This window comes from Primulina tabacum, chromosome 4, assembly GCF_025594145.1.
Source record: "Primulina tabacum isolate GXHZ01 chromosome 4, ASM2559414v2, whole genome shotgun sequence".
NCBI classification, from domain to species: Eukaryota; Viridiplantae; Streptophyta; class Magnoliopsida; order Lamiales; family Gesneriaceae; genus Primulina; species Primulina tabacum.
Window position 1 is genome coordinate 3,936,014 of NC_134553.1, and position 24,817 is coordinate 3,960,830.

Below are 24,817 nucleotides of genomic sequence, written 5' to 3' on the forward strand. Positions count from 1 at the left end.
TAAAAAAATATTTTCCAACAAATCGGATAAATGATTTGTCTCACAAATTGAAATGTGAGACGCTTTTGTGTTTTACTTTACATTCCATACTTTGGCTGTGCTTATGAATTGTTGAGTACATTTTATAAATTTCAATAACCTTTTCTTACATCATGCAACAATTATTATCCAAACGTAGTCAATAAATTAAGATATGTTCATTGATTCTAAAGCTAATATTTAACGAAATAAATAGGTTCCCAATTAAATAAAAATAAGAATTAACTATTTGATTTTTTTTTTAATTTGGTTGCTTTTAAGTTATTGTTATTCTTATGTTACTGCTAGTTCTATTTTCAAAATGAGCAAATTCTAAGTAGCTATGGGATTAGTGTTAATTTAATTTAAATAAATATAAAATTAAAATTTGTCATACAAAACAGTGATATGATTAATTTGGCATTATCTTTTTTACAATAACAAAAATAAAATTTCCTGAGTGGCATAATAAGGTTGAATTAATTACAAATTTCATACATTTTGCTACTTTTACGGTATACAATTAAAATATCACTAATTTTTTATATATAGAAAAACGAAGAAAAATGTAACAGAAATGTTACTGTGTTAGAATAGATTAATCAACCATTGCGCGTTGCCCTTACTCGAGTGCTTACATATGTTGGCCATGGCGGCGGCGGCGGAAGATTATGGCATTTCGCCCCCTTTGCAGCTTCACATGGTATCTGCGTTTCTGGCCATGGAACCACCAGATGTTGTAATCTCACTCGCCAGGTACCCCTTAGAGTTAGACCCAGGCACAATTTCCCATCCAAGAATCAAGATCCCACTGGTGTTTTCCACTGTCATAATTCCCTTTTTCAGTATGTTTTTGTGATTTAATATAATCTCGATTTCTCGGGCATCAGGGATTTTGGCGGCGGTTGCCTCGATGATAGAGTACAGAGTTGCATTTGGCGCCAATGTATTTGTAAAGCTGTAGGTACTTCTACTAGGTTGCCGATATATTACAGCCAATAAAAGAAGAATGTGGAGATGAAAGAAAACTTTTTGTAAAATATTCTTTCAGGATGTGAAGTTGCAAGGTCCTTACTTGAAAAGGTTTTTGAAGAAACTAATTCTTGAAATCGAATCTGATGGCGAAGACGTTTTGGATGAACTGTACGAACGCTATGCTTTTTACTTGACTTCCTTGCAGGTATAAGATAATTTTTTGATCTTTTCATAGGTCAACATATGTTGGAATTGATTGTTTTTCTGTCAGGATAATGATGTGGACAAGGGGAACTCGAGAATCTTGAAAAGTTTCTCATTTCTATTTTCCGATGGTAGCTGCTTATTCCTTTGACTTTTTGTTCATTTCTTGGTTAATGTCTTTGATGCTTTGGTGGCAAGTATAGCTTACTTGGATGCATGTGTAGAATCGTCTGGACTCGTTAGCTGCCCAAAGTCTAGGAATTTAGAGGTTCAACTTCAGTGTTCTCTCAACCTGCTGGAAGGAGATACTGGGTATCAACCATCCTATAGTATTTTAATCGCTGTCGTGGTCATTAGAAATTTTAGTTGCTAGCAAGAACCCTCATCAACATAGTCTTATAATATTTATTTTATCATCATCACCTTGATCTTTTCTGAAGATGGTTTGAAGCTTCACGAGATCATTGTTGGTTTTGCTAGTGTAATACAAGGATAGTCTTAGTGGTGCTATACTTAATTGAAGGGGATCCATGGTTTTGCATTTTTTCTATATCAATAATGATCTCTGTTCGTCTTGTACTATTGAACAGGAAATTAATGAATTATACCATTTTTTCTGGCCTGCCTGTTTCTTCAATATACGTTCCGCAAAGTGAAATTCTGAAGAATGGTCTCAAGTAGATGTTTGCCAATTTAGACGTTTTCTGTTCTACTGATGTATTCACCATAAAGCAATTGTGGTTCATGCAGCTTCATTGCATGACTTCTATTAAAAATTATTTCCCAGCTTCATGTTCACGTACTTTGCATTCTAATTTCTATCTGAACTTGTTTCTTTGTTTCCTTTCCCCTAATTCTTTCTCTACATGGTTATGTAGGTGTTCTCTTTGGCCATCCAGTATATTCATGTCAGAATTTGTCCTTTCATTCCCAGAGATATTTGTAAATAAGTGTTGCTTTGAGGTTACATATGTGCTTTATATCTGTTACTCCCTTTACCAATTGTGTCTTTGTTTTAAATCTTTGCGTATGTACTTTAGATCTGTTACTCCCTTTACCAGTTGTGTCTTTGTTTTAAATCTTACACAGAAACATCAAGAACCTCTGTCTCCTTCTCTCTCTTGCTGTAATTCTGATTTCCTGCGTCAACAGGTTGGCTCAGGAGTTGGTTTGGTTGGCATTTGCATTGCTCATGTGAAAGCATCCAAGGTAAGCACAAGTAAGCTCGCTCAATGTATTGTAAAAGATAATATCAGTTACAAGAAAGCCCTCCAGGTTTTCTTGATAAAATATTTAACGAAAATTCAAATGATGTTTACATCTCATTTGTGCATCTAACCCATAGACATGTTTTCAATCCCAATAAATGTGCATTACACATTCCTCTAAAATCTTGAGATGTGGAATTTGACTCTGAGTCATTTTAAGTTCTCCAAACTTGATTTATAGATTTATATCTAATCTTGTGTTTTGTTCCCGTATGGAAAACTCTGTGTATCATACCGCATCTGAAAGTATTGTTTATTTTGATCCCCCCCCCCCCCCCCCCCCCCCTCTCATCTAAACTGCTATCATGGTGCAGGTGATACTAAGCGACGGCGACCTGTCAGCATTAGCAAACATGAAGGTGAACTTGGAACTGAACCATCTGACCACCAATACTTGCACCATAGATGACCATAGTGTGGATCACAGTATGGTGAGACAAAATATTTTGTGCTACATGATCAACTATGTTTGCCATCCCTTGTGCTTTCATAACCAACTTTTTTGTTTTAAAATTCACACTCACACATTTATATGACTCGAATCCAAGAGCTGTGTCCTGGAAAACCAACAGCTCTAGCTATGACCTGTTTGATTGGCCTTTGATTACCAACATTTATCAACGGAAATTATGTGAGAACTGATCAATGACATCTAATATAGTGCCTCTCCAGATGGTAGAGAGAATGTGAATTATGTCCTTAAGATCTATGTCTTTTAAGTCGTTTTCATTTGTTTATACTTCTCCGATAGGGGATAACTTTATTTTATCAGTAACCAACGCCATTCATCATTTGTAACCTGATTCATTATTTGGATGCTGTGGCTTTTAATAGCTTAAAAATTTCCATGTCTTGAATAAGCCTGCTTTTATGCAATTCAATTATTTCATGGCACGATGGACCTATTCTGAGTACAGGTGCAGTGTGTTTGTTTACCTTGGGAATCTGCTTCGAAGGAGGATCTCTGTAGCTTCTCACCTGACATAATGTAAGTGATGACTTACATTTTTCTCAAGCATAACATTAACATGCCATTTTTGTTGGTTCGATCAAAAGTAGTTTTCTAGGAGTCATGCCACTCCTATATTCATAATTTTGTCTCCACAGTTTAGGTTCAGACGTAATTTATAATCCATCATGCCTCCCTCATCTTGTTCGTGTGCTGGCCACCCTTTTGAGACCCGATTCTTCATTACATAATGAAAGAAGATTCAATCATTCTCTCCAAGAAAAAGTAACAAGTAATGGCTCTCCAGCTTCGGAAATTCTCGGCCATCCTTCGGCCAATGGCCCCGTTGCATTTTTTACTTCTGTGATTCGTAACATCAAAACCTTCGACTATTTTCTTGCTCTGGCAGCAAAGGCCGACCTGATTGTCATGGACATTACTGAGAAGGTCGAGATATTCGAGTTTCTTCCTTATTTAAGTTCGTACCCGCGATTAAATGTTCGAATATTTAAGATTTATTTTCAAGTTATTAGTAGCAACAGTTTAGTCTAATTCAGCAGTGACAGATTTGATATTCTCCAAATGTTTGCATTTTTATGATATTAAATATAAGAAAGTTACTACAACAATCTCTTTCCGTGTCTTTGAACTTTTTGAAGATAGAACTTCAGCGCCCGCACCTTGGAAAGTAAAAAAAATGGTTATGTTAGAGCTAATTTGAGCAAATAATTCATAATTTAAACATTTTCCCCCTTTTCCCCCAAAAAAATTACTTTTAATTATTACTATTTTAAAAAAATTAGAGCAGTTTTCATAATTGGATTGCGTACTAGTATTTTTTTTTTCTTTTTTTTTAAAAAAAAATATGAAGCCGATATTCAGAAATCATAGTATTTGGCTTCTTATATTTTTTTTACAAAGTGGTATTACGTTTTATAGAATGTTTTTTATTAGATATAATTTTCCTTCAGATATACTATATATTTTATTTTTTTATTGTTCTGATGTAACATATTATATTATTTTATTTTTATATATTATAACATATCAGATTTTCTTTTTCCTTTCCTTTTTTTGGAAAAAACATATTCTGAGTCGTATAATTATTTGATAATATTTATGACTAGTGATCGGTATCACCGTTAAAAAGGGGAGATTGTAAGAAGCAGGCAGCTCAATTCAGCGCGTGAGACGACTTTGAAATCAAATCTTAACTGAGAAGGAAAAATGAGCGAACAAGGCGGGGAGAAAAGCAAAGGCATCTCGGTGCCTGCAGGCCACCTTCCATCTGCTCCTCCTCCTCCGCCGAATTATTATTATGGCACTTTTCAAGGTGTTGCAAATTATCCTCCTCCTCCGCCGTCGCAGCCGGTTATGGGATTTCCTCAACCCATACCTCCTCCCGGCTTTTCATGTCCTTCTCCTCAACACTATCATTATGGATATCAGACAGTTCCCGGTAATTTTCTTGACCAGTTTCTATATTTTTTTACCACCGATATGTATCTGGAATATTATATTGAAATCGGATTATTTTTAATTTTGTTGATGGTCTAGATAGTTTTCTAGGATTTTTTTCAGCCAGAGTTGATGTGTTTATTGCTGGATTAATAGGAGATTTGGGTTTCCAGCAATTTACATTTGGCACCATATTGATCTTCTCCGTTTCGTTTACTTTTGTTATTTTCTAGGTTATGCTGTTGTTACAGGACGACCATTTAGAGAGGAGAGGCTTCCTTGTTGTGGTATTGGAGTTGGATGGTTCTTGTAAGTCCCCCCTCCCCAATACTGTGATTTTTCATACTCTTTATATTCTCTCGGTTGCTCGGGAAGACTTTGTCGGCCAGTGCCCAACAATATTTGTTATCCCCTAGTTATTTTAGGTCAAAAGTTTTAATGCCCACTGCTGATAGATTGGAGAATTTGACCCTACTAAGTTATTCGGAATTTGGGTATTGTACATTATATTTGTAACGTCGACTTACTTTCTTGCACTCATTGAATTACTTTTGTTGGTGATTGCTATTGTGGAACTAACTGATTTCACATTGTTAGCTGATTTCTATCTTGGAGGGAAAAGAATATTGGTTTCTCTGTGATTGATTGTCATTGTTTTTACTCTCTTTCCCAACATATTCCATGCATTTGTTGTTTTAAAAAAAATTTGCATACTCTTTTGGTTTATCGTATCCTTAGCTATTGATCCAAAACTTCATCATAGGATCAATGCCGAACTAATATGGCTGTAGTTCTGATTGAAGGATAACATAAGAACTTAAAATGTTTGGTTGATTTATTTCTTTTCTTTTTGGTAAAAAAATATTGTTGTCACTTGCCCAGCAAGGTGCTCTCTTTTATATCAAGAGGGACCTTGAGGGATTGTCTCAAAACAATTTTGCCAAATTCTTGTTAGTTGAGTTAATAAGTCTACAACCTTCATTGCTTATTATATGTTTTAGATGCTAAAACTTGTTAAAATTCTTCAAGGAGTTACTGGTTATTGTAGCTTGAACAGCATCAAGTTTTTTATGCAGATTATCTGTTGGGTGCTAATTGCTAGCTTTCTTGACTTTGTATGCAAGATTTATAAGCGGTTTCTTTCTTGGTGCCATTCCATGGTATATTGGCGCTTTTCTGCTGATATGTGTTCGGTTGAATTACAGAGAAAAGGCTGGTCTGGTTGCGTGCACTTTAGCTGTAATTGTTTCAACCTTTTACTACTGTCTTTTTTATTTGGTGACATATACCTTTTGCTTCAATGTTACTTAATTGTGTTTTAGACTAGTATTTTATGTGATTTCTGTAACAAAATTAATATCTTTTTATAATTTAAAGCTTCCAACTTCCAAGTGAAAGTACTGATTCAGTAGAGAGGTGAGAGGCAAATGAAAGTTTGCCTAGGTTTTTTGAGGAGAAATTATGAGGGTTCAATTTTGGGTGGTTAGAACACTAAAGTAGAAAAGGCATCTATCTCTCTCATTACCTTACTTTTGGCCCGTATTTGTTCATTTATTCCTTGTATCCTGATTTGGTGAGTTGAAGGCGTTTTTTGGCCCTTGTGTATAAGTACCGACATATTGAAGATAACTTGGGGAAACAGCTCTTACATTAAATTTAAAAATCGTGTTCATGTATGAGAGAATTTGAGTCATTGTACAAGCTTGATTGCATAAGGTTTTTGCAACCGTTTATTATCTTACTATTGGGGTGTTGATTGATTTTCAACTCTATTTGGCAGGCAATCCTAGCTTCCATTGCTGTTACTCTTGGTGTGACAAGGGCATCTCATTCTTGGTGAATTTTTCAGTTTCTGCATGTATATTCCCCAATCTCGACTAATGTTCCTTCAGAAACAGATAAAGTTGCTGTTTGAAATATATTTCGTTATCTTTCTACTCGTCGTTGTTGTAACTGTTGATAAAAAAAATGTGTGTATCCTTTTTTTTGTTCTATATTTACTGTTAAATTCTTGAAGAGACAGCGTCATATCCCTTTTTAGTGCTGCGGGGCAAAATTTCTTGTTTATATACCAAAAACAGCACTTTGAAACGTGTAAATTTTTTAGTATCGAAACAGCGTGCCTGCAGTGCGTGCGTTACGTATATCGCACCTCACTTTTAGTGCTTCCACGAGATTATTCAATTGTGTCATAACCTCCAGCAATTGTAGTTTTATTGCAAAATCAAATCTAATGAAGCACGAGAATGTATAGTTGTCTTTTTGTTATTTTATTTTTTTTACAAAATGTGTTAAAACTGTTTGATAAATTTGAGATTATTTTATTTGTTCAGTGTGGAACTTTTAAACTAAATATTTTTTTATTGCAAATGTGATAGCATACAAAATATATCATCATTTTTTATCGTGTGCTGTTTTTAAAGGTGAAACTTTAATGTTGTAATAGAACCATGTAGTAGTACAAGAATTATTCGAAGTTAATTATAATTTTATCAGGTGATGTTAAAATAGTTGAAGTAAATATTTTGAAAATATCTATAAATAATGTCAAACAGATTTTCTTCGTATTTTAAAAGTGAGAATATTGATGAACAACTCGATCGAATTTCTTCCACTCCTCAAAAAACTTTTGTGATATTCTTCAACACATTAAAATAAATTAATAAATTTTACTTTCTCAAAAAAAAAATATATATATATATATATATATAAAGAAATTCGATAGGCAAACATGACTTGGTAAAGCCCATTTGGGCCCATACAATCATCATATGCCACCAGAAAAAAGCCAACTAACAATGATGGAGCCCATTAACGAAATGGGTCAGTGCATCATGTGGCCCATTATAGTTCAAGTAGGGTTTTATCAGGAGATCAGCCAAGCTTTGCAGCAAAACCTATCAACCCCAGCTCCACCCGCAAGCTTACGCCCTGCAAAAGAGAAAGGTGCTGAAAAATTGAAATCGATCGAGATGGTAACTTACAGGGTATGACTCCTCGTTCATCGCTTTCTTCGTTACGGATTTGATCTTTTATGTTTGTGTAAAAATATTTTCAATTTGGTTTGATTGTTTATTTAATTCTAATGTTGTATTTTGTGCAGTTCCATCAATACCAGGTGGTGGGGAGAGCCCTTCCGACTGATAAGGAAGAGCACCCGAAGATCTACCGCATGAAGCTATGGGCCACCAATGAAGTCCGCGCCAAGTCCAAGTTTTGGTAACCTTTACGTTCTGTGTCTTATAGGAAAAGCTGCTGTGCATCTGATATGATAATTATTATATACTCAATGCTCTGTTGCATTTGATTTGAGACAATTGAGTAAAGATTTATTTGTGATTGCGCTAAATGTATTTGTGGATTGGCTTTTATGTATGAAGGTACTTCTTGAGGAAGCTTAAGAAGGTGAAGAAGAGCATCGGTCAGGTTCTTGCTATTAATGAGGTAGGCTGTTTCCCTTGTTCTTTTTCTGGTGCCTTGTGATAGACAATTTTTGGTGAGTTTTATGCTTCCAGATCTACCAAATCATACGATTATCTAGTTAAAACACGTACTCTGTGCTTGAAAAGTGTTCCTGGAATCCATAAGTTATCTAATTTGGGCCCTTTTACTTAAAATGACTTAGGTGGAATTTTTCTTGAAAATATGCATCTGTTTTTTGCATTAGCCTCCTTGTACTTCGTGTATTTGGCGCTTAGCCCCTTATTTCCTTGTCAGGTCCAAAACTTATAACATGGAAGTGATTTAAGTGTCAAATACACTAAGTACAGGGGAGGTTTCGTCGAATTGGTTGCTGCACGTGCTATAATATGCATTGGAATATGTGGTTGCAGTGTGTGAGTGGATGTTTAAAATTTCCACGCTGGTTTGGAATCTCCTAAGTTTCACACTCTCATGTCGATATGGCGTGGAGCACTATTTAAAATTCCTTAACTGATGTGAAATCACGGAATTTTCACATACTCTAATGTGATTAGAAGATATTGCTTACTGTTTGCCTGTAAGAAGATTTGTAACATCACTATCGAAGTGCTAGGGTTGTAAGTCGGTGTTTGCATCAAGCAATTGGACAAGAAATGACTCGTTTAAACACATCTTCAATATTTTTGGCTAATCGGTTTTTTGTTATGTTTCACGAGCTACCTTTCTTGTACATTTTCTTTGATTCTCATTCAAGGAGAGGTAGAAATGGAAGTTTGGCTATGGTATGCTACAAATCATAGTTCAAATGGTTCCAATTTCTTCGAAAGTTCTGTTATTTAATTTTACAACTGTTGTTCTTACTAAAAATATGACTGGGATCTATGATCGTTACTGAATAATCCATTGAGATGATTTTTTTTTTTTGGAAAATCAATCTTCCAAGTTCCAAGAACTCAAATTTTTTCATGAGATCTAGTTGTGGTTTGTTTATTGATGAATAGGGCTGAAAACTTCTTTGGCATCTTCTACTATCCAATTTTTGCATATTCATTCCCCATTACTAGTCCTTTAACCACTTACAAATTTACTTCACTTATAACTGGAGCCACTCTCATGTCTGTTTGAGATTTTCTAGTGTATCACGCGAATTAGCTGTTCTATGTTCAACATTGATGTCCAAGGATGTCACCAACATTTCTTTATTTACAGATATTTGAGAAGAATCCAACCACAGTCAAGAATTATGGAATCTGGCTACGTTACCAAAGCAGGACCGGTTATCACAACATGTACAAGGAGTACCGTGACACAACATTGAATGGGGCAGTGGAGCAAATGTACACTGAGATGGCATCTCGTCACAGAGTCCGCTGTCATTGCATTCAAATTATAAAGACGGCCACCATTCCAGCAAAGCTTTGCAAGAGGGAGAGTACCAAACAGTTCCATGACTCTAAGATCAAATTCCCTTTGGTGTTTAGGAAAGTTAGGCCACCTACCCGGAAACTCAAAACTACATACAAGGCGACCAGGCCAAACTTGTTTATGTAGTTTGCTGGAAAAGGACTAGCCTCAATTTATGCTATTTGGTTTAATTAATCTTTCTGAATTTTGGATTCTAGTAAGTAGTTCTTCATTGCCGGGTGGAAAGTCAATGTGGAACTTTTTGTGGTTGTTTGATGTATTGTGGTCTATCGTGGTTCAAGAATTTTACTACTTTTTGGATATGTTTTTTGAATTGTGGAAAGGATTACATCTCGTGTTGCTTGTTTGTAGGTTTTCTAAATATATGTGTGTGTGTGTGTGTGTGTATATAGTATATATATATTCATTTTTAAAAAAAAAATCAAATAAATTTGTTCATTTTTTTAATTAAAATTGACACTATTATATTGATAACTAAAATTATCAAAAGGGTAATTAGAAACATGAAGAGGTTACAGGGATGATGTTGACGATTAACAAAAAACATATACCAACCTACTAACTAACCGATGCATACGCAATTTTAATATAATAATTCGTTAACTATGTACATATGACGTGTGTGTGACTAGATTTTTATACGGATAATTTAATAATAATTGATTCCCGATTAAATTTGAGATAAGATTAAGAGAAAATTTAATGATAATTGATAAAAATGTGATTACGAGGGCTTCAAATATTATATAATATATTTAAACAATGATAAGTGTTTTTACTTGTTATAACGTTGTTTTTACTTTTTATGTAAATGTGAAGTTATTGATTTATTCCAAATAATATTTAAAGGGGGAAATTCGTCTAAACCAAATACAGTCATCCACCTACTTGAATTCAGATATAACCGCGTGAAATTCCAAATTCCCAGAAGCTGTACGTCTTCTCGATCTTAGTTGCTGTAACAATATTGCATTCTCCTCAAATTTCCCTACACCCAGCGACAACCCACAACCGACCTCAAAATTTATCCTGTATATTCGAAGAAAATGAGACGAAAAAACAAATGTGAATTGTTTCCTCTGGCTAATTTCCTAAACGCTCCGCGCATTTTGAAGCTGTAAAAATGGCAAAAGCGCCTGCACCGACACCGGTACCCCACAGTTTTTAAAATTATTTTTCAGATTTTGTGCCTTGTTTCTCGGTATCTTTTGCTGCGGTTTTCACATTATCGTTCTAATGTTTATGGTTCTTGATAACCTGCGATTAAATGATTCGATATTTAGATGTGTTGTTTTGGCGCATTCCATTGCAGATGAATGAATGTGTGAAGATTTTTTGTCCTGAGATGGGCCTTCTTTTCTTTTGGTGCAAAGTCCCACATCGAAAGTACTAGAAATCAAGACTATGGTGTGAGCTATAAAGGAAGAAATTTTGAGCTGTTGTAATTATCTTTGCGCTTGGGGCAATGACGCAGCTAGTGAGGTTCTAACCGAGGCGCGTCTATTGCTGGTTGAAAACTATTTCCAAACCCCCTCTTAGGCCTGGGCTTGTCCCTGGCCTTCGAGAATTTCTGGAAGGGCTCCTTTTATAAAGGTAAAGCCCTACAACTCTAGTTTTAGTTTACTCGCTAAGTTTATCTTTCATCGTTTCAGCAGTCTCTATTCGTTGTGTATGTGTGAGTGATGATTGTGTTAGTCAGAAAAGAAGGGAAGAACTTTTTTATTTAACTTTTGGCCAAATGAGACTGCGAGATCAAGTATGATTTTTCTTAAATTATTTAGCATCGCCATGGAATCGAGACACCCAAGGATACTATAATTTGTGAAAAATGTGAAACTTGCGGAGGGTCTGGGCGATGAAAAAAGAGAGAATGGGAAAAAAATTGGGTTAGAGATCCACCGAAGTGGGTAGCCTTAACCGGATGTGTATGGTAACAAGAAAGCCCGAGAGCTGTTCCCGTCCCTGTCGGGGGAGATGCCAACCATCTCTCCTTTCTACGAACACAGCAGGTTGCACTGACTGTTCTCTATAAATGCTAAATAAGACATGATAATCTATACGATGTGGGATATATTATGGTTTTCCACTACTTTTGGAATATGATATTATTATTAGAATCCTTTGTCAAAATCTAGTAAGTTAAAATTCTCATTTATTATAATTTCATGCTAAACTTTTCCACTACTATTGGAATATAATATTATTGTTTTTTTATTTCTCATTTTATAAAAGATCGAAAATATATAAACGAAAAAAGGTTCAAGTGAACTTTTGCTAATAACAATAGATTCTCTTGAGTTAAAAAAGTGTCCTGCTATTATTCTTTATTATTATTTTAAAATTGTCTTAGCTTTTAAACTATCCTGTATGATGTCAGCATTATACTGAATCGTATACTTTTGTATTATTATAACTTAGCAAAGACTATTTCTGTGATATGACTTTGAGTTTATAAGTTCTTTGATAAAAAAAATTTATAAATAACTTATAACTTGTGAAAATAAGTTGAATGACAACTTATGAATTGTTTCAAAAAAAGTGAGATATCTCATATTTTTTCAAAAAAATCTTAATTTTATATTATATTTATCCAAAATATCTTTATATATTTTTTAAATTATCCATTTTAATTCACTTTTTAATTTCTCGCTTTATCATTTTGTTTTTTTTTAAATCAAATTTAAAATACGATTTTGTTCTATCTTTTATTAAGATATAAAAAAAGAAAAATGTTAATATTTTATTAAATAAATTATTAACTATAATATTTTAATCAACATTTCATTTATTTACACACATTAAAAATAATATTAAATATTTTTCTAAAACAACATAAATTTTTCTAAATATAAATATAAAATAAATTTACTTTTTAAAAACATTATAATTATAAAACTAATCTGATATATATATATATATAGTTACTTATATTAACTCATAATATCTTATTTTTTTTATAATTTTAACAATTAAAAAATCGAGATTCTTGTCCTTGACTATCATTAAGATGCTTTTGTCTTGCATTATCAGCAGACTCAAAAAAAATTTCTGCTGTTGGTTTTTTATGCTGATGCTAGGCCAAAACTTCTGCAGATGATTGGTCCAAATGGCTAATTGAGAGAGTTCAAAACTTACCTTCAAATGGGACATAATTTCTGATGCTGAGTAAGGTTCAGCTGCCCCACTGTTAACAACACCCTCTATATCAGCTATTGACATCTGTTCTACTTCTACATTTTGTGCATGCCTGTAATACCCTAGTGCAGAACTGACGCTTCTAACCTATACAGAATTTTAAAAAGTAAATAAATAAACATGAATCAGGAAGTGGGAAAAGATATTTTTCAGAAAAAATAAGGTTTAGGAGTATGTATCCACTTCCATGGCTTCCGTTTCACTTACCAAAACACAGAAAAGAAGGTATATCAACAAGATTACATCAACTTATCTGCCTAACAACTACTACGATAGAACCCAAGTGGATGGATATTGTGAAGCACATAAAGAAGCTGCAAAAGTTGTGCAAAATGTACAACAGCTAAAGTTTCAGTACGCTTACCCTCTTTTTACAGTAGATCTGCCATTTGCAGTCATATTTCTGCTACCACCAGGAGCATCATTATCACCTTTGTCCATGTTAGATCTGTGTTGTCTCGCCATTTCTCTTTGCTCATGCTCTTCCATTTCACTCAACTCTTGATGATATATAGCAAAGTTAAGAACTTGAAGAGCTGCCTCGACATCAGAATTCAGTACCTGTTTAAGTACTTTTTTTATTACTGTTTGATGCTATCTAACGGGAATCAAATGAATGATATTTTTCAGCAAACTATAGATATATCTCTTTCTACTAATGTCATATTTCAAATGAGATGCTTATTTCTTCAATTGATAAAATAAATTTTTGAATGTCAGAAAATTTACATACAGCCATCCTACTGATAAAGAACACTACCTGTCTCCGCAGCTTCAGTTTGGCATGAGAAGTTGATAATCTATTATTGTTTCCAAGGTTCTAGCAGTGATTGGTAGCGTCCCTCCAGTCTAAAAAATATTTACGAGTTATTTTAAGAATCTTCAGGGACTGTGAAACAAAAGAACATAATTTTGGTGCTATCAGATGAATAACTTATCAACCTTTGTGGTTGAACTTGCACTTCTGAATTCAGCGTATGTAGTCGCTATGTGTTCAGATGCCTGGAGAAAATGATTTATTACAGAGAAATCAGCGAAATTGCAATGCAAATACTTATTTGAAGCCTTAACAGAATGAGTGTATAATGATTGCACCTAATGTACCAAAGTGAAGAAGGAAATATGAATTTTAAGTTTAAGATTAGAAGAAATCATCAGCACAAGTATGCACTCGTGAAGTCTATATTAGATTGAAGACAATAGTCACCTCACCAGTGAGCTCAGGTTGAATCCTATTTTTCGCATAATGAATAAACTTCTTCAGAAAATTGATTGTGAGTGTGTCCTTTTTGCAGCCTTTATCAGATCTTTCCCCATGTAGCATTCTGTTGTATTTAACAAAAACAGATGAGCCAGACTCTGTGTCGTCTTCTCTGTCACGCCAAGCATTATCATCTAATGCTGTGCTGCCTGAAATATAAAATGACTTTTTGACATTTATATTCAGTCAATAGACCAGCTCACAAGCCCTTGTTTTTCATTTGATCATTGACCATCCACAATTTACTATAATGTCCACGTACCTCCGTTTCCCACCGAACCACACTGATGCATAAGCAACACATGTTTTGAAATCTCACGGTCAATGCCAGGATCCATTTGATCGAAAACGATGAACAATGAATCAAAACGAGAGAGCAGGGAGTCCGGCAGTCCGATATTCTTTGTTGGGGTTAAGGAACGATCATACTGTGTTTACCATTATAAAGCATTAATGAAGTAGAAGAGTCAAAAATCCTGCTAGAGAAAAAGAAGAGGCAAGTAGGCATGCCTAACATTGTCAATGCTTCAAGAGACTTACAGTTCCATATATTGGATTTGCAGCTGCTACAACACTGCAGCGAGCATTCAATGATGTGTGAATACCAGCTTTTGCAATTGTTACAGTCTGCTGTTCCATCACCTCATGTATAGCAACACGATCTTGGTCATTCATTTTGTCGAACTCGTCAATACAAACGATGCCTCGATCAGCAAGAACCACTGCGCCAGCTTCTATTCTTCGTTCCCCTACGTTGAAGGATCCAGTATTCTGAGAAATTGCCTACATCTATCTTCAATAACATCAAGAATATAATTACCTGTGATCGGAAGTAACTGCCGCTGTCAATCCAACACCATAAAACCCCCTGCCAGTGGTTGATATGGCTAGAGGAGCAATATTCATGATTGCTCTCAATAACTGAGACTTGGCAACGGAAGGATCACCAACCATCATCATATTTATGTCACTATAATGTCAAAGTGGTGAGCATCATCAAGCATCTTACAATTGGAAATTATGAAACATCCATGTTAGGAAGTTGGAATATAAACCAGAGACAGCAATAACAAAAATGAATGCAATGTAGACCTTATTCTCAGCTCTAGGGCTTGCTATTTTTGGCGGGAAATTCACTGTGCGTGGCGGGGGGAGACGATGTTTGTGCACATTAGAAAATGGACTGGGCCGGATGTGGATAATGGGCTGGAAATTACACGAAACACTTGGATCGGGCCCGCTTTACTTACAATGGGGTGTCACGCATTGAATATTGTCGAAATTAATTTTATGAATCAAAAAATTTAGGCTGTGTTTTCTCAACTTCTGTTTTTTCAACTAAAAATTCTTGAAATTTTAGTTAGAGATTTTTCTTATAAAATTTGAGTGATGACAGACCATTGTCCTTTGAGAGCAGAGAGCCTATGTTACTAATATTTTGTTTCTTCAAACAATATGTTAGCCTTTGCAAGAATTTATTTTACGTGATTCTTGCTTTTTTTCATACAATTTCCAAATATTTCATTGATTAAAAATTTGAAAACGCTTAAAATAATCGTTTGTAATAAGTTGAGTTTTAAAAGTTCAAAATATATAATAATAATAAAAGTGATTGGCTAAAGGCTATTCCGAAAAATAAAATAAATTATTAACGTTATGGCCAGGCAGCTGGCATAGCGACTTTTATTAAACGTAATTTAATTTAGTTTAGTTCAGATAAATAGAGAAGTTATATATATGATAACGTGAATTAGTCATTATTGGAAGGTAACTCCTACATTAAATAAGGGATTAACAGAAAAATTGATACATTTAACAAAATCATCATCCAAGAAATAGACAAGATTCCTTAAAACTAAGTGAGCTGAAAGCTCATATTATTACACTAACCTAATTCGAGTTGCTCGAATGGTGATCTGAGCAACTAGTAGAAGGGAGCCAAAAATAAAAGATTGTGGCCACAGCCACTCTGGATAAGCGAGAATGCTCTGGCATGAACAAGAGGTTTTGATCAAGGACTGAATGCAGAGAACGCCACAACAGAGTTATGACCACCAAATCCAAATGAATTTGAGATGGCTGCATATGTAAACGAAGTAAATTAGGATCGGCAACAAAGTGAAAGATGGTTGTTCATAATGGCATTCACTATATTCCTTTTTTTCCTGGAATGCAAATCACCGTACCGACGTTGACTTGATGTTGCTGCTTTTTGTTTGCAACTGTGTCAAACTCCACAGAAGCCTCAGGATTCTGAATGTTATAAAAACAAAGTTCGTGAGTTTGAATATTGAGAGGATGGGACTTGTCACCAGGCAATTGAAATACAGAAAAGGACTGCCATGAATGCGCTTCTTCCATGAAGAAACAGTAAAGGGAAAGAAATGCAAAGATTTCACCGGATTAAAAAATATGGCATAAAAATTCATTTTAACTTACAAATTGATTAATAGAAGGGTGAAGCCAGCCAGTTGTGATGGCTTTAACCGTTGCAATGGCTTCCAAACCACCAGCAGCACCAAGACAGTGCCCGATCATAGACTGGAACAAGATATAAAGTGAGGTTAATAATGAACTGTAAATCTTCATTCTGATATTCTTCTTAGTTTTATGTCAATTCATATCTCCTCTTGCGAGTGTTTTTTTTTAATTCTTTAGACTCCTATTCTTGAGCCAAGCTCGAATAACTGCTCAAACTTAATATTTTCTGCTTTGTGCGTGAGTAAGAGAGGTAGGGAGAAAGTAACCTTTGTTGCATTCATTTTGATCTCTGAAGTATTCTTAAACACCTTTTTAACAGCATTTACCTCAGCCAGATCGCCCACTATGGTGGACGTAGCATGAGCATTGATGTAGTTAACCTGAAAATTATTCAACGGTTAAAACCTGTCAAGTTACTGTCTCAGAGACACCGACATTAATCTCGAGATTAATGTAAATCAAGTTTACAAAAGAAGTACGACAGAGATATAGATTTGAGATCATAATGATAAAAAGAAGCTTAGAAATCTGGGAGAAGGTAATTTAACCCGACATTAGTCTCAGCTCTTTTATTTTAGTGTGTATGGACAAACTACTACTCATAATGAAAGAATAAATCAATACCTCTTCAGTTGATACACCAGCATCTTCAAGAGCATTCAGAATACATGAAGACACCCCAAGTCCATCTGATCTGGGATCTGTCATATGATACGCATCACAATTTATTGCACCTCCCAAGTACTCAGCAATAATTGGCGCATCTCGTTTCATTGCATGTTCCAAACTTTCCATTACCTGTTAAAGAAGAGAGACAAAAGAACTTCAAATTTTCATTTGTCAAGATTGCTTGCACGTTCCGACTAGCAAAAAATCCCAGAAATATTAAAGTAAACAGATAAGATTCACAGTTGCACAACTCCAAATCCAGAAATTTATCCAATCCCAGATCACACCGTTCAAAAAACACAAGCTGAAAGAAGCGGGGAACAAAAGGCCCACAAGAGAATCTTTGATTTCATGGGTGCCCCTTTTTCCTTTGTTTTTTCATCATTACTTTTTCTCCAACCCAAGTATGGCCAGCAGACAATGGCGTTCACTTTTTTTTATTTTTCTTCAAGCTAAAGGAGGAATTGAATACTTACGAACTTTTTTAGCTCCGTCTCAACATCACTCCTACTATGGATACATATAGAAAAACAAATGATTGGATTAGAATAACGAGAACGAGACACAATATGGACTTCACCATCCCGTTTTTAATGCTCTCACTAAATTGGACAATTACATAAATAACATATCACTCAATCTTTAATTCATAGTAATTTCAAAAATTTCAATATTATGGACCATGGTCAATAATTACCATAAAGTAGACTCACCAGGACACCAGCTCCTTCACCCATAACAAATCCATCTCGATCTTTGTCCCAAGGCCTAGAAGCAGTTTGTGGGTCATCATTTCTCTGGGACAAAGCTCTGCAAGCAACAAAGCCTCCTAATCCAACTGGTACAATGGCAGCTTCAGTTCCACCAGCAATCATCAGATCAGCTTCGCCTCGACGGATGTGATTAGCAGCCGCAAAGAAGCAATAATTTGATGTAGCACAAGCAGTAGAAATTGAATAATTTGGCCCCATCAAGCCAAGATCAATTGCCAGCAACGCAGACCCCATGTTTGTTATGGTGTAAGGTATAAAAAAGGGAGTTATCTTCCGGTAACCTTTATCTATTAGAGCCTGAACACCATCCGAAAAAACTGTAAGACCACCCATTCCAGTTCCAACCAGTACACCAGCCTGAATTTTGTCAATCTGCATCAATAGAAAACCAAATATATCAAACTCTGTGCCTGTATATAAAATACCAAGAAGTGAAGAAAGGGAGCAATCTTGCAAACAACTAAACTTCTCACAATAAAAGGATACCAGAGTAGCTTTCGAACAAACTCTAAAGATGTCATAATCAGATAATACATTAGTTAAAGAATTTCAATCATGATTCAACATTATTTAACTGAGAAAGAAGACAATCCACACAGTAAGCATCTAAACAGAAGTCCAAAATAATAGAAAATAAAGTGGGAGTAAAAGTCATAAAACATATCATAATGATGAACACAATGAAACCCAAACATGAAAACAGAAACTTATACTTATTATAGAAAACATCCATGGTTCGATCAAAGAAATGCTGCATAAGAAATTTATCATTTAAAACAAATAGCACTGTTCAGAAATAGCAAGCTGGATTCAATACATCGCAAAATTCAATTACAAATCTCAAAATCTTCAGAAATCAATAACCCATCAAAAACTGAGCTATCGATTAGTGAAACAACAATCCAGACTCATAATTAACCAACCTCAAAAGGCATAACAGAACCAAATGCTAACTCAAGTTTCCAATAATACCTTTTACAGTTAGTTAGTTAGTATAGTTAGTCAGGAGGTTAATTCATTAACTCCACGTAACTGTATTTATCATGTATATAAATGAGCAATGTAAAGAATAGAGTTACAATTTTTCATAATAAAGAAATCCTTCGCATACTTCATTTTTTCGTGTTCTTAGTTTTAATATGGTATAGTTGAACAATTCTCACGCAAGCGCACGTTTCCTTGCATCTGATCACACTGATCAATTCCCGATCGTTGATCGATTTCCAATTCCCTGGTATACAATACTTAGATCGTCGATGGAGAATCTCGGTTTGGTGACTCCTTCCGTGTCAATCGACAAGTCCGCTATTGATGATCCATTGATTCCGTTTTTTCTTCACTGTTCTGACAATCCTGGCATGATTCTGGTTTCACAACAATTGAATGGCGAAAATCATGCTGCATGGAGAAGAGCAATGATTACTGTGCTATCATCCAAGAACAAACTAGGGTTTGTCGATCGCTCAATCTCCAAACCCGAAGGTACTGATCGTACACTCCTTCCATATTGGATCCGAAATAACAACATTGTTATTTCCTGGATTTTGAATTCCGTCTGCAAGGAGATTTCTGCTAGCATTTTGTTCTATGACTCTCTTGCTGCCATCTGGAGTGATCTCCGAGATCGAATCCTACAAAGCAACAAACCTCACTTATTTCAATTACGTCGTGATCTTCTTAATGTCACTCAAGATTCGGATTCCATCAGTGTTTACTTTACAAAGCCGAAGACACTATGGGAAGAACTAAACAACTTTCGACCAAATTGCACGTGTGGACAATGCACTTGCGGTGGTCTCAAAAACATTCACGATCACTTTGAACGTGATTATGCGCTCTCTATTCTGGTGGGATTGAATGAGTCTTTTTCTCACATTCGGCCAAATCATATTAATGGATCCTTTGCCGACTATTAACAAAGTTTTTTCGTTCATCTCTCAAGAAGAACGCCAAAGCTTCATTCGAGTTTCTTTATCCTCTGATTCGATGAACAATGTAGCCTTTATGGTCAAGAATAACAAGGGTCCCAAGATCTTTGGAGGTCCGCAAGGCTCGAGGAAAGAGCGCCTTTACTGCACTAAATGTAAGGTCAATGGTCATACCATCGATACATGCAACAAAATCCATGGATATCCTCCAGGTTTTCGCCAGAAAACCCGCCATTCAGCTCCTCCAACTCGATCTAATGTAGTGAATCAAGTTTTTGGCACTGAGCACAACTCAACTCAATCAAGTGGAAATTTGGGTACTTTTCTGCACGCTCTCAATAATTATCAATGCCATATTGCCAACTACTCGTGACTTTTATCTCGAGCCATCTCCACTCAACTATGGCTCCGCAACAACAAGAGGAAGACACATCTACTGACTTTTACATAGGCGTCTGCTTCTCTTTATGACCAACACCGACCTCTCAATCCATCTGTTTGGATTGTCGATTCTGGTGCCTCAAGGCATGTATGTTATGATATAACTTTATTTACGTGTTTACGGCAAGTCCAAAATTTTTATGTCACGTTGCCCGATCAATCTTGTATTTTTGTGGATTTTACTGGTGACATCCTTCTTGATTCGGGTATAGTATTAAAAGTTGTGCTCTACGTGCCTCGCTTCAAATTTAATATGATTTCAGTCAGTGCTCTAGCGAGTTCTCATCACCTCACATTGACCTTCTATCTTGAGTTTTTTATTCTTCGGGACCACACCGACCAAGGAAGATTGGCAGCGGTGAACGTGTTGGTGACCTATAAGTGTTTGTGGGCACCAAAGATGAAGATGAATTTTTTGCAGAATAAAACTCATGCCATTGTCAACAATATTTTTGTACATACTTGGCATAATCGTCTAGAACATCTATCTGATCAATGTTTACATACTCTGAAACATTCTCTACAGCTTGATAATTCAAAAGTTTGCATTCATACTCTGTGTTACATTTGTCCTTCAGCTAAACAAAAGAGATTACCATTTGAGTCAAATAATCATAGGCTTTAAATGCATTTGAAGTTGTGCATTGTGACATTTAGGGTCCTTTACATACAGCTTCCTATGGTGGATTTCGCTATTTCCTTACACTAGTCGATGATTTCACAAGATTTACATGGGTTTAATTATTTCACCAAAAATTTGATGTTGCTCAAATTATCCCTAAGTTCTTCAATATGATTGTAACTCAGTTTCAAGTCTCTATCAAAACTTTCACTTGGATAATGCAAAGGAACTTGCCCTTACTGATTTTTTCAAGCAAAAAGGTGTCATACACCAGCTATCCGAGTATATGCTTCAACAGGAATCACAAAAGAGTAGATTAGAAATCTCTAGTAAATGCTCTTTGGCACATCTTCATAACTAACTAGTCTAAAAATTGGAAATATAGATACAAAAAATCCTTCTTTTCTTGTGTTGAGCGACCCCAGCAGAATTCAGTGGTCTAACGAAAGAACCAACACTAACTAAATGTAGCTAGAGCCTTGTATTTCCAGGCACGTGTTCCTATTTCTTTTTGGACTGATTGTATAGTCAGTGCGGTGTTCTTCATCAATCGGACACCATCTGTTCTTCTCAATAAATCACCCTTTGAGAAGCCATACAAAACTGGAGTGGGTTATGATAGTCTTCATGTGTTTGGTTGCTTTGTGTTTGCCTCCACGCTTTCTAATCTCGAACAAAGTTTGAACCTCGAGCTCGAACTTGTGTATTTATGGGTTATCCACTAGGGATGAAACCTTACAAACTGTTTGATATCACCACAAAACAAGTCTTTATCTCACGAGATGTTATCTTTCATGAAGATGAGTTCCCATTTCAGTATCAGAATGGTGATATTTTGACGGATGATCTTTTTCCTGACATGGTGATACTGCATTCTTCGATAGACCTCGATCTTCCACTTCCACATATTGCACCCACATCGGACCCTCCAATATCTGTCTCACAGCAAACTAATTCACCACTTCTTCGAAGAATTACGCGAGTTTCTCGAACTCCATTCTATCTTCGTGAGTTCCATTGCAATCCCTTGGCTAATAATCCTACTACCTCAGTCATTCCATACACATGTCCATACCCAATGTCCAAATATGTCTCCTATGATGCATTGAGTCCTAAATTTAAGACCTTTGCCCTCACTGTCACTACCAACTACGAACCACAATTCTATCATCAGGCTGTGAAATTTTCGGAGTGCCGTCTCGCGATGCAAGATGAGTTAAAGGCTATGGAGTCTAACAAAACCTGGTCAATTGTGCCTTTACCTCCCGGCAAACACACTATTGGCTCAAAATGGGTTTATAAGATCAAGTATAACGGCTCTGGAGCTATTAATTGTCATAAAACCCAGTTGGTGGCTAAAAGTCACAATCAACAGGAAGGGATCAATTTTCTTGAGACTTTTCGCCTGTGGCCAAGCCTGTCATCGTCAAGATTATTCTTTCACTTGCTGCCATTCATTAGTGGCATTTATTCCAATTGGACGTCAGTAATGCATTCCTCCATTGTGACTTGTTTGAGTAAGTGTATATGGATCTCTCTCTTGGCTATTCTCGACAGGGGGAGCCCACCTCTTCTCCAAACAAGCTAGTTTGTCAACTGCACAAATCAATCTACGGGTTAAAACAAGCATCATGCCAATGATATTCCAAATTATCTTCTTTAATCATTCAACTCGGATTCCAGTAGTCAAAATCGGATTAATCATGTTCGTTCAAAGTCGGATTAATCATGTTCGTTGAGGGTTTGGGAATCCACTTTCATGGCCTTGGTTGTCTATGTAGACGACATTCTCATCACCGGCCCCTCCATTCAAGAAATCAACTTTGTTAAGAACATTCAACATAAGCAATTTAAGCTCAAGGATCTTGTTCAACTTAAATACTTCTTGGGTCTTGAAATTGCTCATTCTAGTACTGGCATTGTGTTATCTCAAAGGAACTATGCTTTGCAACTTCTAGAAGACATTTGGTTCTTCTCTAGCAAACTAGCTCAAGTTCCCATGGATCCCAAAGTTCACCTCAATACTATTGATGGCGAAGCTTTGGCTGACATTTCTCAATATCGTAGGCTCATTGGTCGCCTATTATATCTCACCATCTCTCTGCCAGATATCACCTTCACTGTCCACAAACTAAGCCAGTTTGTGTCTAATCCTCATAAACCCCATTTACAAGCTGTCCATAATTTGCTACGTTATCTCAAAGGCACTCCAAGTTAGGGGTTATTTTTCTTTTCATCTTCGACCTTGCAATTCAGAGCATTTTATGATGCTGATTTGGGCTCCTGTCTCGACACAAGAAAATCCCCTACTGGTTTTTGTGTTTTCTTTAAAAATTCCTTAGCATCATGGAAAGCTAAAAAACATACGACAATATCTTGTTCTTCTCCCGAGGCTGGGTACCGGATTGGCTACAACTGCTAGTGAACTCACTTGGATACAACAACTTCTTTCAGAATTACATTTATCTTGTACCCAACCGGCTCTACTGTTTGCGATAATCAGGCAGCCATCTATATTGCTTCTAATCCGATTTTTCACGAACGTACTAAACATATCGAACTAGATTGCCATTTTGTTCGTGATCATGTCAGTGATGGTTCCATAAAACTCCTTTATGTTCGCTCACAACTTCAACTCGCTGACGTCTTCACAAAACCCCTTCCAAGAGTTCTCCTTCCACTCATCTCCAAGATGGCCATCAAAGATCTTTGTCGTCCACCTTGAGGGGAGTTTTACAGTTAGTTGGTTAGTATAGTCGGTAAGGAGGTTAATTCATTAACCCCACGTAACTGTATTTATCATGTATATAAACGAGCATTGTTCTTAGTTCTAACAATACCACTCATAAAGCCTCTGTGCACAATTAATTCAGCTTAAAAAATCCAATATACCTTGTTGAGTCTCTCGCCTCCAAGATCCGAAGATTCGAGAGCCTTCTTCCCAGCAACAATGCAGTACCTTAAGCAATCGTCAAGCCTCCGATCATTCTTACCATCAATGTACCCCTCAGATTTGAATCCCCGAATCTGACCCCCAAATCGAGTAGGAAATTTCGACGCGTCGAAGCGGTCTATGCGAGTAATACCACTCTCACCAGCGAGTAGCTTGTCGTAGTACGCGTCCGCATCATTCCCAAACACGGATACAAGACCCATACCAGTTATGACTACACGCTTCTTGGGGTCCGTCTCCCTCTTCGGCGCGGAAACGGTGGTGGCGGAGGCGGACATGGTGAAGAGACGGCTCTTTGGAGAGCGGGGCTTGGCATTGTAAGTGGGTATAAGGGTGGAGGAATATGGTTGGCGGAGGGCACCGAGCGGAGAGGGGCGGAGGGCGGCGGTGGACTGAAGGGAATGCATGGAGGTTGGGACCGGCGTTTCGATGAGAACTATGTGGTATTAATGGCGGGTGATTGAGGTAGTTGAGGTTGGATACAGGATCAAATTATTATTAATCATTATATACATTTTCCTCAATTTCATCTTGTTCCCACCACAGGTCAAAAATGATTACATCGACGGAGACGGAGCTACACATTTTATTTGTTTTTCAAATTTAAAATATAGACAAAGTGTTTTGGCTTCTTCTATAACAATATTTTAAAAAAAAATAAAAAGAACATTTTATTATAGTATTGTTCAGATAAAAAAATAAAATCAGAAATTCTCAATAATTTTTAACGACATTGAAATCAAATAAGACTATGTAAATATATTATACATTCTA

General features: G+C 36.0%; 4 protein-coding genes, 2 non-coding genes and 1 pseudogene across 10 annotated transcripts; 4 read left to right on the forward strand and 3 right to left on the reverse strand.

Annotated features, from left to right (window-relative positions):
* Positions 1-616: 616 nt before the first annotated feature.
* LOC142542554 (uncharacterized) lies at positions 617-4,355 on the forward strand. 4 transcript variants are annotated; one of them, XM_075649243.1, is made up of 10 exons: positions 617-774; positions 909-978; positions 1,070-1,198; positions 1,265-1,328; positions 1,422-1,509; positions 2,076-2,160; positions 2,350-2,406; positions 2,780-2,824; positions 3,383-3,453; positions 3,573-4,252. In XM_075649243.1, exons 1-10 carry the CDS (start codon positions 659-661, stop codon positions 3,964-3,966), a joined length of 1,119 nt encoding a protein of 372 aa, XP_075505358.1. In that variant the 5' UTR covers positions 617-658; the 3' UTR covers positions 3,967-4,252. The 4 variants fall into 4 exon arrangements, with proteins under 4 accessions (XP_075505358.1, XP_075505357.1, XP_075505356.1 ...); XM_075649242.1 differs by having other exon boundaries at positions 2,780-2,896; positions 3,573-4,239; XM_075649241.1 differs by having other exon boundaries at positions 2,076-2,406; positions 3,573-4,355.
* Positions 4,356-4,520: 165 nt separating this feature from the next.
* LOC142542556 (large ribosomal subunit protein eL20z-like) lies at positions 4,521-6,987 on the forward strand. The gene is made up of 4 exons (XM_075649245.1): positions 4,521-4,873; positions 5,106-5,181; positions 5,997-6,111; positions 6,653-6,987. Exons 1-4 carry the CDS (start codon positions 4,642-4,644, stop codon positions 6,710-6,712), a joined length of 483 nt encoding a protein of 160 aa, XP_075505360.1. The 5' UTR covers positions 4,521-4,641; the 3' UTR covers positions 6,713-6,987.
* Positions 6,988-7,658: 671 nt separating this feature from the next.
* Positions 7,659-10,066, forward strand: LOC142542555 (large ribosomal subunit protein eL20y-like). The gene is made up of 4 exons (XM_075649244.1): positions 7,659-7,859; positions 7,976-8,091; positions 8,253-8,316; positions 9,505-10,066. The coding sequence occupies exons 1-4, from the start codon at positions 7,671-7,673 to the stop codon at positions 9,844-9,846; spliced, it is 711 nt and encodes a 236-aa protein (XP_075505359.1). The 5' UTR covers positions 7,659-7,670; the 3' UTR covers positions 9,847-10,066.
* Positions 10,067-11,167: 1,101 nt separating this feature from the next.
* On the forward strand, positions 11,168-11,321 carry LOC142543982 (U4 spliceosomal RNA). Its single transcript, XR_012819952.1, has one exon. It is a non-coding gene; the product is annotated as a U4 spliceosomal RNA (small nuclear RNA).
* A 274-nt stretch (positions 11,322-11,595) lies between these two features.
* LOC142544048 (U6atac minor spliceosomal RNA) lies at positions 11,596-11,724 on the reverse strand. Its single transcript, XR_012820016.1, has one exon. It is a non-coding gene; the product is annotated as a U6atac minor spliceosomal RNA (small nuclear RNA).
* Positions 11,725-12,813: 1,089 nt separating this feature from the next.
* Positions 12,814-15,130, reverse strand: LOC142541344 (DNA replication licensing factor MCM3 homolog 3-like; annotated as a pseudogene).
* Positions 15,000-24,547, reverse strand: LOC142542557 (3-oxoacyl-[acyl-carrier-protein] synthase I, chloroplastic-like). Of its 2 annotated transcripts, XR_012819545.1 has the most exons (8): positions 23,983-24,547; positions 18,040-18,471; positions 17,282-17,455; positions 16,924-17,037; positions 16,616-16,717; positions 16,363-16,429; positions 16,067-16,255; positions 15,000-15,146 (listed from the first exon to the last, which is right to left on the reverse strand). XR_012819545.1 is itself a non-coding variant. In XM_075649246.1 (7 exons), the coding sequence occupies exons 1-7, from the start codon at positions 24,448-24,450 to the stop codon at positions 16,188-16,190; spliced, it is 1,425 nt and encodes a 474-aa protein (XP_075505361.1). In that variant the 5' UTR covers positions 24,451-24,547; the 3' UTR covers positions 15,968-16,187. The 2 variants fall into 2 exon arrangements, 1 of the variants encoding a protein (XP_075505361.1); XM_075649246.1 differs by lacking the exon at positions 15,000-15,146 and having other exon boundaries at positions 15,968-16,255.
* Between the last annotated feature and the right edge of the window lie 270 nt (positions 24,548-24,817).